The sequence below is a fragment of the Dermacentor variabilis genome, chromosome 8 (genome assembly GCF_050947875.1).
Source record: "Dermacentor variabilis isolate Ectoservices chromosome 8, ASM5094787v1, whole genome shotgun sequence".
NCBI lineage: Eukaryota > Metazoa > Arthropoda > Arachnida > Ixodida > Ixodidae > Dermacentor > Dermacentor variabilis.
This window is the reverse complement of record NC_134575.1, coordinates 68741150-68755283: the sequence shown is the minus strand read 5'-3', so window position 1 is coordinate 68755283 and position 14134 is coordinate 68741150. Positions and strand designations below refer to the sequence as shown.

Genomic DNA, 14134 nt, shown 5'->3' with positions numbered 1-14134 from the left:
CCAAGTCTAGTGAAAAACATTGAGCCTCTATGGGCGTCATTCATGATCCGATAAGGAACGCAGTAGCGCATTATCGCACGCATTATCGCAGTAACGATAAGGAACGAAATGTACACGTTTGGTTCATATAATTTTTCTGAACCCCACAATCTTTTGCTAAATAAAAGAACCCATAGTCCCAGGTGAATGACTCCCAAAGTATTCCAGATAGGCTCTATCGGAAGCTGAGATCATGCCTCGGTTGCTCAGCCCGACAGCAGCATCGTACAGCCATTACGCCGCGAAAGCGCGCTTTCTTTCTCGTGCGAAACTCAACTAGCCATAGACAGTATGCGCGTACGTCATGTCGCGTAGAAAAACTGACGGCGCGTACGTGTGACCCAATTTACAATTTGCAAAAATATTCTGCGCAAGAGTAAGAATGATGTTTTCCAAATAATAGTCCGAAATACATGAAACATTGCCGTAAAAATACGTGGCCGAAATGTGTCTTCGTGTAACTTGTTTTAAGATGAAACCTTGAAGTCTTAGAAGCTTTTCTTGTAGATCACGGCAGAAATTATCTGCAGAAGGTAGCACTTACGGACAGGGACAATTAGCTTTTGTTTTCTGGAAAGCCTAGAGCGTACATTGAAGAGAGAAATCATTCCATCTGTACATGCACCAACTCAGCTGGTTGAGAAGCGGTGAAATATCAGCTACAGCAACAGCGGGATGTGCTTTCTTTTACAACCCGCTTTTGCAGAGTAAGCGCAGCACCCACGAGGGCGCACAATATATTGCATGTACTAAATTTTTGAGCAAAATAACTGTCAAGAATTGCAGTTTTGCGCCATGCCATAGAGTAAGAAATAAATTGCAGAAGACGGAACAAGCCCGTTTCCTATATTTTTCCCTCGCGGCAAATATGCCCAAGGACCATGTTATCGAATAATGAAATAATTCACTGATGACTGCGATACTCCATAATGAAAAATTCGAGCCCAGATCTTTACGTGTGTTAATTTTGCGATGTATTGGCAGGCACTACTAGACGAAGTGCGCTACTGTGGCCATCTTCGTCGCAGTATGATTTTCTGATGCTGTCGCGATACCCAGCTCCGCTTTCCGTCGCACGGTACCGCTCAACCCTCCTCTGCGCTTTCCACTTCGCGTCTTTATTCTCTCACGGAGCTTCGTACTCGCTCTTTCATCCTTCGCTTGTTCGCTCAATTACGCAGCGGGACAACGCCGCCGCTGACGCTCGCCGCAGGAACGGGCGCCTGAAAGCCCAACCAGCGGCTTGCGTCGGTACGCATCGACACGCGCCGACACGCGTCGCTTCGCGTTGGCTGGAGGAAAAGGGCACGCAACTGCTTGACGCAGGCTCTGACGGCACCTACGCTTGCTCCTCGGCTGCAGCGCACTGTGGTTGTACTATTTTGTCTTCAACCGTCCTACCGGCCTAAAACAGCCTGCTGCAAGCTGAGCTTGAAACAATAAGTAAGGGATATGTATGCTCTTTTATACATAAAATGCAAATTTGATTACTGAAGGCACGCCTGACGCTACTTGTTTTTTCCTTTGAAGTAACTATAGTGCACAAAATATTGGCATCAGAGCTTGCGCTCCCTCGTCATCTGTCTACCAGCTCGCGTTGAATGCGTTTCACGACCGTGCCATATTCTATCAAAAGCTCTCGAGCGATTTCATTTTTTGGTAGCTCATTGCACAGACAACTATGAAGGAATTAGGCGTGTAAGGTATAATTCATTATTTATATTAGAAATATTGTCACGTTGCAGTGACAATGAAGAGTGAGGCATAGTAAAAACAGGGAGTTGCAAATTTAGCTTTTTATTTAGCGATTGCGCCTAGCAGAACAAGTAACACAAAATCGCAGCAAAAGTGGCGAGCAAAGTTGGCGACCCTCAAAAATATTATCTACGGCTCAAGCGCACCGGTTTTCATATATCAGTCATCCAAAGCTCTAGCGTGTTCACCGGTGTCCGTGCGCCTTACTGAAACGACATCACAAATCGTGTCGCGTATGCAATACGGTGATACGAGTTTTGTCGACTACAAACAATGGATGGAACCGTCGATAACATTCGCGAAACTTCCGATACGTGCAGGCACGTCCTGCGCGAAGCGATTACGTTTCATATCTTGTATTCGGTGAAATACGGTCACCAGATAAATTATGCGTGTCAATATATTTCTGCTTGTCAGTGTATGAAAGAAACATGAAAAAGTGAATTCTGGCAAAATCAGCAAAATGAATTGAAGCGCCTGTAGCGTACGCGAAAAAAAAAATAAATATTAGAACAGATAAAATTTACGTAGTTCGCAGCTCGGCTTCTCCCAAACCTTGTTTCTGTATAACCTTGCCCATGGAGCACCTCATATATTTTTCTAAATTGTTTAGAAGCATAAGTTGTCTTGAACGCATTGAGAGGCCTTCACACTGAGTGCATTGATTGAAATGATAGAAAATGTTCACTCTGTAAAGCCGCGCTGCGCGCTCACGCGCGTACTGCAGGACCTTTAATAAAGTTCATCCAATCTGTAAAGGCGGAGTTATTATTTAACGGGTATAAACATGTCAAGTCTGTCTTTAGAAACTTCAGAATTAGAAAATAGAAAAATAGAAAATAGAAACTTCCGAATTGGAAAATTTCATTAGGTGTCCTTCATTGCCGTTTGCCAAGTCGTACTATTGAAGAACCTATTAAAGTGCACGAAAGCAGCTCATTTGCATGGCATAAGATGTATATATATATCTATATATATATATATATATATATATATATACTGAGAGAGAGAAAGAGAGAGAAAGAGAGCGAAACAGGTTATTTTCACAATTTATACGCCAATTCACCGCACAGGAAATAAAATACTATTTAATTGTTTGCAGCCCACTATGCGGCTTTTACTGAAAAAGGCATGCAATTGCTTCTGCAAGGCATGCAATACGTGAGTGACAATGTACTTAGAACTCAAATAGAGTACAAAAAAACACAGCGAGGTAGAGAAACAAATGGGAAAACAGAACACCAGGAAGCGTAAGACGGAGTTATTTATACAAGGTGATTATCTACATATATACCAAACACCGTAAGTTAACTGTCAAATATGTCAATACAGCCACAATACTTATTGGAAGTCAAGCCGTATGTAGCACAGTCTTTAATCCAATAAAGCCAGACAGAGAATGTGGAATGCTGCCTGGAATACTCGTGCAGCACAAAAGAATACATAAGGTGAAGAAGCTTTGAGAAATCTATAATCCCATGAACCGCCTTACGCAGGAACAAGAGGTCTGAATAATTAACAGGAAGCTTTTGCTCCGGCTCAACTATTTGAAACATAAACATAAACAATTTTGTGTTTTGAAAAGCTTGAAAAGCACTTATCCAGCCTATTGAAGATTATGCCTTGTGCACGGCATTGTGAAAAACAAGGAACTGAACCTGGTACATAAAACATACTGACACATATAAAAGCACCCAAGCATCAACGTTCTCACTCACTTTGCCGAAACATTCAGCCTGTTACTCGAAATTTCACCACAGTTCCAATAGGAATTGTTTCAAGATGTATGAAATACATTTTAATTATCACTACGTTCATCAGTGCTTTTGCTGTTGATGTACTACCTTGCTGTAGCAGCGTCTGAAAACGTTTAGCACTGCGGAAGGAATACATTCAGCAGCACAACAAAGGGAATGTTTAGGCAGTTGTTACACTTTAAAACAAGATCTTCATTGACTGATAGCGTACACACAGTGCCAGACTAAGAGGGAAGGTTACTTGAAGCATATTTTACACTATATGCACTCCAGAAATGTTCTGCAAAGCTATCGGCAGTGTTCGAGACATCACCATTTTCATCAAGAAGACATACGTCTTTGGGGCTCTCTTTAAAATAGTGAGAGCCCATGAAGCCGAAGAAATATCTTGAAGTACGCGTAACGCTGGCTTCAACAAAATCAATGCGGTCGTATTGATGATGATGATGATGATGATGATGATGATGATGATGATGATGATAATAATAATAATAATAATAATAATAATAATAATAATAATAATAATAATAATAATAATAATAATAATAATAATAATAATAATAATAATAATAATAATAATAATAATAATGTTTATTGCCACACAATATACAAAACAACACAAGCAGGCCGGTCTAAGCCTTAGTTGGCTTGTAGGACCGTGCCAATGAATATGACAGACAAGGCAAAAAGATGTACAAGAATTGATGAGATGCATGAAAAAAAAATGAAAGGCAAAACATTAAGAAGAACAAGATAACATTTAGTTATTTACATATAACAAAATTGAAGAGGTAAATATTGCGATGGAAAAAAAAATTTACAAGCGGGGAATTTTCCTCTAGCTGCTTTAAGATGTGTTTGAGCGTTCTTTTTGATGTCGCGTTAAATATCTCTTCTGGTAATTTGTTGAATATGTCAGGCACATAAGCACACCGTCTGGCCGTGCCATACTTTGTGGCAATAATAATAATAATAATAATAATAATAATAATAATAATAATAATAATAATAATAATAATAATAATAATAATAATAATAATAATAATAATAATAATAATAATAATAATAATAATTTCCCCTTTGTAGAGGATACGGGAAGGTTATGGCCCGTCAAAGGCAAGAGGAGGCTTGAAGGGCCGGGCTTGGCAGTTACGGCAGAGGTAACCAAATGGCAAAAGCAAGAATAACACTGATTGAAACGAACAATACATTCAGCTGAAGAAGTAGAAAAACAAAGCAATCACAAAACCAGTACCAAGGACGTCTATGCTAACACTAAGGAAACAAAACTGAAGATATATAGTCTCATACTTTTAAGCACAACTATAACAGAATACAACAATTAACACATGTTCTCGAATGAATTTTTAGGTAACGCAGAGAGGTTACAGTAAGAAGTCTTATGGTCACTCATTAAAAATGACAGGCACATAAGTACACCGTCTTATCTTTCCATATTTTGTTAAGCTCCGTGATACGTAACATCGAAAGGTTTTACGTAACTTCCGATTAGCATTATAGTTACCTGAAAAGGCTGAATTCCAAAAGCGGCGATGAGCAACATATTGTACGAAGAGAGAATGTAATGAGGGAAGACGTCAGAACCGGCAAATATCCTCCCCGGATGACATGGGACAATTACACGCAATGTTCTTAACGTCTTTATTGAGATGCTATCAAATCAGTAATGCCAACGAGAAGGTTATGACGCAAGTCAGATGATGCCATTTCTAAAAACAATATAATCCAGTGAATAAATTATAGTTGTCTTCACGGTCATTGGAGCCGAAGATCTGGTACAAAAGAGTAACCATGAAACGTAATAATAATAATAATAATAATAATAATAATAATAATAATAATAATAATAATAATAATAATAATAATAATAATAATAATAATAATAATAATAATAATAATAATAATAATAATAATAATAATAATAATAAGATTCTGAGGGGGTAACATTGCATATGTAGCTCGCAAGGCTAAAGAAAAGGCTGAGGCCTGTAAGCTAGAGCATCTCATTGCCAGCCATCTAGAGCAGGAAGTTGCAGACTACAGAAGACACCCCACTACACGTGCGCACAGAAACACACACACACTTGCTCAATAGCAGAGCACGGCCCAAACGCACACAGTCGACGGGTTCACAACACGCACGAGGGCCAATTCAGTTGGGTCGCAAGGAAGGGGAGTCAGGATTTCTAAGGGGATGGAGAGAAAGCTATGTCAGATATAAGCATGAACTTCCGGTCTTGGGTCTTATACGCATGATGGGGCTCAGGCTGTGCTGACCGCTTGTTCAGACTGACTGAAGACAGATGAGTGCCGTGTAGAGAGCCATCAAGCACCCTGCAGAATAGACAGACTAGTGCAATGTTGCGCTGGTATTGCAGGGTATGTGACTTGAGGGCTTTGAGGCAATCCTCGTTGGCTGGCATGAGCTTGCGACGAGCGAAGAGATGGGAGTAGAGAGTACGTGTTGCCCGACGTGGAACAAGTTCCAGTTTGTCAGCCAGGTGAGTTTCGTACAGGTACTACACGGTTGCGCAGTACTCAATCCGTGGCACAATGATAGAAGTGAAGAGAGCGAGAGAGACAGAGTGAGAACTTTAATGATACGAAATACAACTAGGTCGGCCTGAGGTGTATTCCTCTAGCCAGCTACTGAGAGTGCTCGGAAAACCTCCGCTCTGCAAGAAAGAAAGATTCGGGACACAAACCCAAGAATGCAATGTGCGTGAGATGCAGTGCTGATGACATATGCGGAAAAGTCGAGAGAAGGGCTGAATGTTACAATCCGCATGGGAAGGACTGGAACAGTCTTGATGGGGTTGCTTCCAATGAAGTAGGTTGGATGCGCAGCAGTTTTGTTGTGGCTGATACAGATGGACGCACTTTCTGCCGTGCTACTACATTGTTTTTTTTACAGCATGCTCTGCCGTTCGCCTCTACAGAACGTATTTATTTCAAGCGCATGTGATGTAGATCAGCACAGCGTTGCATTGGAAGTGTTAGCTTGTTATTCAAACATATTCTGCGAAGCTGTATTAGGAACTTGAGTTTATTTCAATCTTTTTCTTGACTACTGTTTATAGTGTAGCAGCGAGAAACACTTTTGTGGAAGCTGAAGACATTTGGGCAGTTTATGCATACCGACTGCACAAACGATTGATGCAACATTTTCACCTTCCCCGCAATGCACTCCCACCATTTGCTGTTTCCATAAAGAATAACAGGCTCAGAAGAAAACAGCAATATACAGTAGGTAGCGAGGAACTGGAAGTGGTAAATGAATACATCTACTTTGGGCAGGTAGTGACGGCGGATCCGGATCAGGAGATGGAAATAATCAGAAGAATAAGAATGGGCTGGGGTGTGTTTGGCAGGCATTTCCAGATCATGAAGAGCAAGTTGCCATTATCCCTCAAGCGAAAAGTGTATAATGGTTGTGTCTTACCAGTACTCACCTACGGGGCAGAAACCTGGAGGCTTACGAAAAGGGTTCTACTTCAGTTGAGGACGACGCAACAAGCTATGGAAAGAAGAATGATAGGTGTAACGTTAAGGGATAAGAAAAGAGCAGATTGCGTGAGGGAAAAAACGCGAGTTAAGGATATATTAGTTGAAATCTAGAAAAAAATGGGCATGGGCAGGACACGTAATGAGGAGGGAAGATAACCAATGGCCATTGAGGGTTACTGACTGGATTCCAAAGGAAGGGAAGCGTAGCAGGGGGTGGCAGAAAGTTAGGTGGGCGGATGAGATTTAGAGGTTTGCAGGGATGACATGGCCACAATTAGTACATGACCGGGGTAGTTGGAGAAGTATGGGAGAGGCCTTTGCCCTGCAGTAGGCGTAAACAGGCTGATGATGATGGTGATGATGATGATGATAAACAATAAAAAAATGAAGACCGAGTTACAGTTTCGCTGACTCAGTACGTGCTGCGTCTCAAGCAGGCATCCAGGCAATTCCCGTATACGCGGCTGAATGCATAGTTCTTGCATGACGCAGATCCACCTATGCATTGAACATTGTGCTGCACATATTCCAAACAGGTCATTTCTTTTCACAGTGTTGAAGTATAACGACACAGAGACTCAAACATGACAACGCTGTGTCATGTTTCCTTCAGTGCGCCAGTGTTCTTCGGTGTTGCACGAGCAATCAATCCCTGACTAACCCACAAGACGCACACACTTGAAATAAGTGAGTCAAGTAGCACTGTGAACTTGCACCGAACAGATTCACATGCCAAACAGAAGAGCACACTGTCAAATGAAATGGACATGATGTATACGTACTTCATTTTTCGGCTCCTAGTGTCTTTCGGTTTTGAACGTTACCTTTGCGGCTGAAAACAGCGCAGCGCTCGCCCGTCAAACTTGAGTGACCTGAGATCACACGAAGCCCGCCGCGGTTCACCAGCCGAAGTTCCACACGGTTCGTTCACCGCATCACACACCACACGAACTCAAGAATGACGTATTTCAAATCGCTGCAGAGCCCCCAAACGATACCTTAAATTTATTTCCTTCAACACAGTTTCTCAGCTGGACTTGTTCACTCATCAGTTGCAAACTCGATCGACGCGCTAGGCCTACGCGCAATGTAAACATCGGCGGTACGTGAGTGCTGTATATACACCGAACACAAAACACAAACCATATATACACGAAGCACAGACGGTGTGGCAATCGTAATTCGGTTGCATGTTCTAGCAATGAATAGCATCGAGACTGGTGGAACCCAGTGGGCAGCTTGGATTTGAGGCCGTCGTCCAAACTCGGCTCGGATCCATGCCGCACTGCCACAACCCACGGTCGTCGGCGGTGTTGTTTTCGGCCTATTCTTACCAACTCTGTCTTTCAGGAACATATTCATGCGCGTCGTGTGTCCAAGGATATCGGACGATTGTTTGTGTCGGCGCCTTCGCATCGGAGGCCATTAAGCAAAGCATAGAGGAGGCCTCGCAGCCTCTGACTGCTTGACGCCCTCGACCCGTCACAGCCTCTGATTGGTGCACGCTAGCGAAGCGTCGCCAAACTGTTCGCGACCGACGCTTTTGGCGCTTTACACGCGTGCGAGTGGCTTGAAATTAAGAGCTGCGCTTTAAAATATGTATTGTATACCTTTATAAATCAAGCAGGCTAGGTGACTGTCATGATTTGTAGCAATTGCATAGGCTGCGCTACGAGGTAGTTTGCGTTTACTATCAAGTATGTGCCTCCAACGTACTATAATGGAGTGTCCTAGAGGTAGCTGTGGTGCAGGTGGTGAGAAAGGAATTGTGGGCGGTCGCGCAACAACTTGACGAGGTGGACGTTAAGCAAAGGGCGGCCTTGCAGCGACGTCATCGTACGTCAGAGGCGGCATGATGGTAGGCAGTTGAGTAACTGCTGGCAGGCTCTCGGCGACGTGCTCCTTGATGAAGCTCTGTAACCCCGGTGTCAATGAATAATATGGTTGCGCTTTCGTAAAGGGCGCCAGGGAAAGCTGCTGAGCATCTTCTTCTTCTGGGAATTCCTTTATCTGGTGCAATAGAGGCGACTCGTCAACATCTAACGTCATGCCTGAGACAGCGGCGAATTTTAAGGACCGATGTCGTGTGACAACTCGCTGCCTATATACTAGGCAGCGAGTAGGCACATATACTATGGTGGGCTTCCGGCGACCAACATTTGAAAGGCGTCGTCCACACTTTCCTTGAAGATATGCCTGATGCCGCCGGCTTCTGGCATCGTTGCGTCGGCTCTGTCGCACATATTAACCCCGTCTTCGATGTAGCTGGTGAAATTCTCACCTGGTGGCTGGGCGCGTCCGCGTAGGCGTTGTTCGGCCTGGAGTTTGGGGACAGTAGGACGACCAAAGGCTTCCATGATGTTGGTATTGAACGCCGACCATGTCGGTATGTCGGATTCATGGTTACGATACCACAAATGTGCAATGTTGCTCATGTAGAACGCTGCGTTGTTGCGCTTTGCCGTATCGTCCCAGTGCTTGTGCGCGCTTGCTCTGTCATGCGAGGCGAGCCAGTCCTCGACGTCCATATCACCGGTACCCGCAAAAATAGCAGAATCCTGCTGACGCTGCACGCCAAAACAGATGACATTTGGTGCCGTGACTGCAGCTTGTTGAGCTTGATCACCAAGCATAGTTCGAGAAGGCTGGGCAGGGCCGTCCTGCATGGCCCGAGATGGTTGAAGGGTTCGGCTTCGAAGTACCAGCGTTGATGGAGTCGTACCGCTCACACTCCACCAAATGTCAAGGTGTTTATTGACAGCGTACGTAAGACGTGAGAGGTCGAACTCGGTGCTATAGGCAAAACCCTGCGAGCATTCAGAACCGGTCGCGTGTGAAAAGCGCTGGTGATGCGCCTGAGTGCTCGGCACTTCTTTACATTTCATACGCTGGACATGCACCGGGCTAACCGGCGCTTCTTCTTTGTTACAAATCTATTAGTTTGGGATGTGACGGTGCAGGCCAAAATGATTTTCACAAGAAGCAGTCGCTTCAGGACAGTGTAAGTAATGTATTTGATTAAAGTATCATATCTCTGATTGTTTGAAGTTGTCTCCCCCAAGTATTTGCGATTTGCATCTTCCGTAAAGTGACACTTGTATTCAGCGCATACAGAGTTCGACTAGTAACATTTTTGAGGTATTGACTACACACATTTACTCGTATTGAGCACGGGCTTGTCCTATCGACATATACAGGTCTTGTGAACCTGCGCGAACCTATCTTCGCCTGCTAACCAGACACTCACATCATCCACTGTCAACACTTCCAAGCACCAACCTTGACTGTGCTTTTTCTAAAGCTATTGCATGTCACGCAAGCATTGTACCTGCAAGATTCCAGGCCACCGACATCCCCGTGACACCTCCATGGACATTGCCAAGACCACTAGTGAGGCTTCAGATACCCGGAATTCGGAAGAAATCTCACGTTTCCTCCATTGGCTTGAAGCAGCTCACCCTGTCCCATATACTTAGATCATATAGTGGGACTGTACAAGTATATACCGATGGTTCGGTCACGCCATCTGCCACAACAGCCGCATTTGTCATCCCACAACTTGGAATTACTCAACGATTTCGATTAGACCACAAATCGACATCTACGGCTGCAGAACTTGCGGGAATACGAGGGGCTGTCCGTTTTATGAGAACGCAGACACCCCATAAATGGACGATATTGTGCGATGCGAAATCAGTGCTACAGGCGCTAAAATACTTTTTAAAGAAAGGGCCGTACTATCTGCTCGTGCTGGAAATCGTCGAACTTTATCACAGTGCTGAGTTAAGTGGCCACGTGATCACCTTTCAATGGGTGCCTAGCCATTGTGGTGTCTTTGAAGTACGGATTGCCTACTCACGACTTGACACCAACTCCATGATGAAGGCACTCATGCAGGACCTTACAAAGGCTTATAGAGCCCACTCTGATAATATTCACAGACGTCTACATACGATTGACCCAGACGGTAAATTCTGTTTGCCCCCGAAGCTTACACGGAGCAAAACATCATTGCTACACAGGATTCGGCTCGGCGTTGCTTTCACCCGTCGCTACGCACACCTCATCGGCCAATCGAACAACCCTGATTGTGTACACTGCCAGATGCCCGAAACACTGCAACACGTACTGTGCGACTGCCCAGCATATATGCTGGAGCGAAGGACATTAGACAGTTTCCTAGCCAGCGTTGGCAGACAACTACTGTCGGAGGAAGCTCTCCTCGGCCCATGGCCTGACACTGCAATTTCAGTGCGTGCAACAAAAGTTTTGTTGAAGTTCCTGCAGGACACCAAGCTCGACGAGCGGCTCTAGCGAGGCAACTGTCTCATGTACATAAGCACTCACCACTTCTCTTATCATCATCATCCATCCCAACACTTTCACTCCCCTTCCCTCTTCCCCAGTGCAGAGTAGCAGACTAGAGCGCACTAGCTCAGGTCGATCTCTCTGTCTTTCCTATCAATAAATTCTATTCTATTCTACTCGTCTTGATACCACTAGCACACGTATGCTAACCTATTAATAACTACGTGGTCTGCACATGTGAGAACTTCTGGATCAAGAACAGTCATCTGACAAAAAGCGTTAGCTTTACAGTAATAGAGAGGGGCATATAAATAATACATAGTGTAAATACTGTAGCGGTTAGAACACTACCCTCGGTTGCGCCTGATGTGACTGGAGTTAATCCAGATGCAGTGTCACGTATTTCTACAAATTGTGTGCCGTCACTCAAGTACTTTTCAATCCGGTAAACAAAAGGACCATTTGATCTGTTAGCTATAATTTTCTGATTATGTTTTGATACGAAGTGTGGTTTTATGCTTTAGTGAAATGTAAAAAGTGAGATTAGTTTGCTTTTAGTTATCAGTGGCCTGATCTAAAATGTGTAACCCTTCTAAAAGTTTAGTAAATGTCGAAAAGCCCTTACGCAAACCGTGCTGGGCAGAAAACAGCGTACCTTGTTTTTTCAATCATATATTTATGTGTTTCAAAAGTGCATGTTCTTACAGTTTACATACATAACTAGTTAGTTATATTACCTAGCGGTATTGTTTTTCCGTTTTGTACCCTATGTGCAAAGAGTAGATGTTATTTGTCATTTATTAAAGTATGGACATAATAGAGAGCTACACATTCTGCATACTTATTAAGAAAGATGTTCGCATGTTGTCAGAACCAGTGACCTTCTTTGCATACATTTTTAATTTGAGCTTAAGTAGGCCTTGCGCGGTCAGTGTTAGCTGTTTTTAACGCATGGTGGAATGGTTCCATGAAGGGTAGCATTCCATTATGTACGGTAAAACTGATCGGAAGTTACCATTAAAAGAGTTTACACGAGCGATGTTGCCTATAGAGGAGCGCGCGTAGTAGTCACTTTTCTTTGGATTTAAAAAGTTTCAGCTCTTATTTGATCTATTGTGCTATGGTTTCGGAGAAATCTTCACAACGTAATTAGAGCCGTAAATTTTAGTTTATAGCTTATGTGATTAACAACTACTGTGACGGCAACTCTAGCCGCATTTGCTTGCTTCCTGTTTAGACATTTTCTTATTTGATTTTTTTTTGTTTCGGTACGTATTATGTATGTATTATATCACCAATTATTGATGGGGATAATGTTCTTGTTTATTTATTGCGTACACGTTTTTTATGCACGGAGCAGCGGTGTCTGCAAATTTGCTCCGTAGCGTTTTGGTATCAGCAGGTAAGTAACTCGAAAGTGCTAAGAAAGAACCCTATCCAAAAGAAAGACAGTCGGTCGGTCATTTTTGTGTCATCGGCATGGCTGAAATCATGACACTATAGCAATTTTTGTCGATGAAGTTTCGCATCATTTGTCTGTACGGTGCACAAGATGAGCGGTCAGTCCGAAATGCCTGGCCTGATTTCAATGTTCGTAGTCCCGTGAGCAAAAGGGTCAAAGGTAAATTGGATGACTACATCAAAGATAATTGGAGCGTCCGAGCAATATAATCTCAACGAATTCTAATAAATTTGTCACTTAGTAAAATCGCCAAAAAGAAATATTTTGACAATGATAAATAGCGCCTATTACAGTTACAAGTGAAGAAATGACGTCACTGGAGTGTGAGTGGCTGCGGTAAACACAGCGCCCAATGTTTGCACATGGACTCAGCGGATATTTGCAAAAAAAAAAACTAGTTCTGCGCCTTTGAAAATCTGGAAGTACTTCGAATAATATTCTTCTGCTCATTTAAGTTGGCATGTTAACACCACATGCAAGCGCGTCATTGCGTATAATTGCACAGCTTGGAGTACCTATTTCGTAATCATGAATGACACTTGTTAACCAAGCTTCTTTCGTTGCTACGAAGTCAGGTGCAAGGAATATATGAATATTTAGAGTTGTGTTAGCGTATGGATTTTAGGTTATGTTTGCCCAGACGTGCTTGATATCTCATCAGAGACTGGTAGTAACCTGAAAAGAAGTGAACCTAATTATGCGTTACATATCAGCTTAAAAGCTTCCTAAAGCATTCTAGATTTCTAAAAGTGTACAAGCGCATCTTACATGGCGTGCTTACCTCAACTTTTACTTTCTATATCCGCAGAAAAAGCGAAATGTTCAGTCTGGGTGAAGGAGAACTTCACTCTAGAAAGCAATATCCCTTTCATGACTAATTTGTCTTTTCAAACCAACTGCAAAAGCCCAGAATACTTTGGATATCTCGATACCTGCGGCAAGTCGTAAGACCCTCATGGAACACGAATAAATTTTTTGACAGCAATTGTAAAATGTGTTATTGTGGATTGATTTACTGCAGAAATGATTCTGCGAAACACAACAGTGATTCATGCAGAAGGCCAGCGGATTAGGCGAGTTGGTGTCCCATGGCAACAGTAAAATTGAAACAGTGCTAGACGACAGGACCAGAAAGAGGAGGAGACAAACAAATATGCTATCTGCCGCTGTGCAGCTGCAGGTAACATATTTTAATTTCTTAAGCTAGATGAGTCCGAGAAGCGGACATTACTTGCACAAGAATTCAAAGCAGTTTATTCAAGAGGAACTTAAACAAATTGAACAA

The 14134-nt window shown here is 43.0% G+C and overlaps 1 protein-coding gene across 8 annotated transcripts in view; it reads left to right on the top strand.

The window, feature by feature from the left end:
• The window catches only part of LOC142590315 (japanin-like-RS), an 80282-nt gene extending 66446 nt beyond the window's left edge, over positions 1-13836 (top strand). For 6 of the 8 annotated variants that reach the window (XM_075702344.1, XM_075702343.1, XM_075702336.1 and 3 more), the window contains one exon: positions 13658-13836. In XM_075702344.1, coding sequence (XP_075558459.1) covers positions 13658-13797 — 140 coding nt within the window. In that variant the 3' untranslated portion in view covers positions 13798-13836. Of the gene's footprint in view, positions 1-4637; positions 4791-5950; positions 5975-13657 lie in introns of those variants that run through there. The other 2 variants (XM_075702341.1, XM_075702339.1) reach the window with 2 other exon arrangements.
• Positions 13837-14134: the final 298 nt, after the last annotated feature.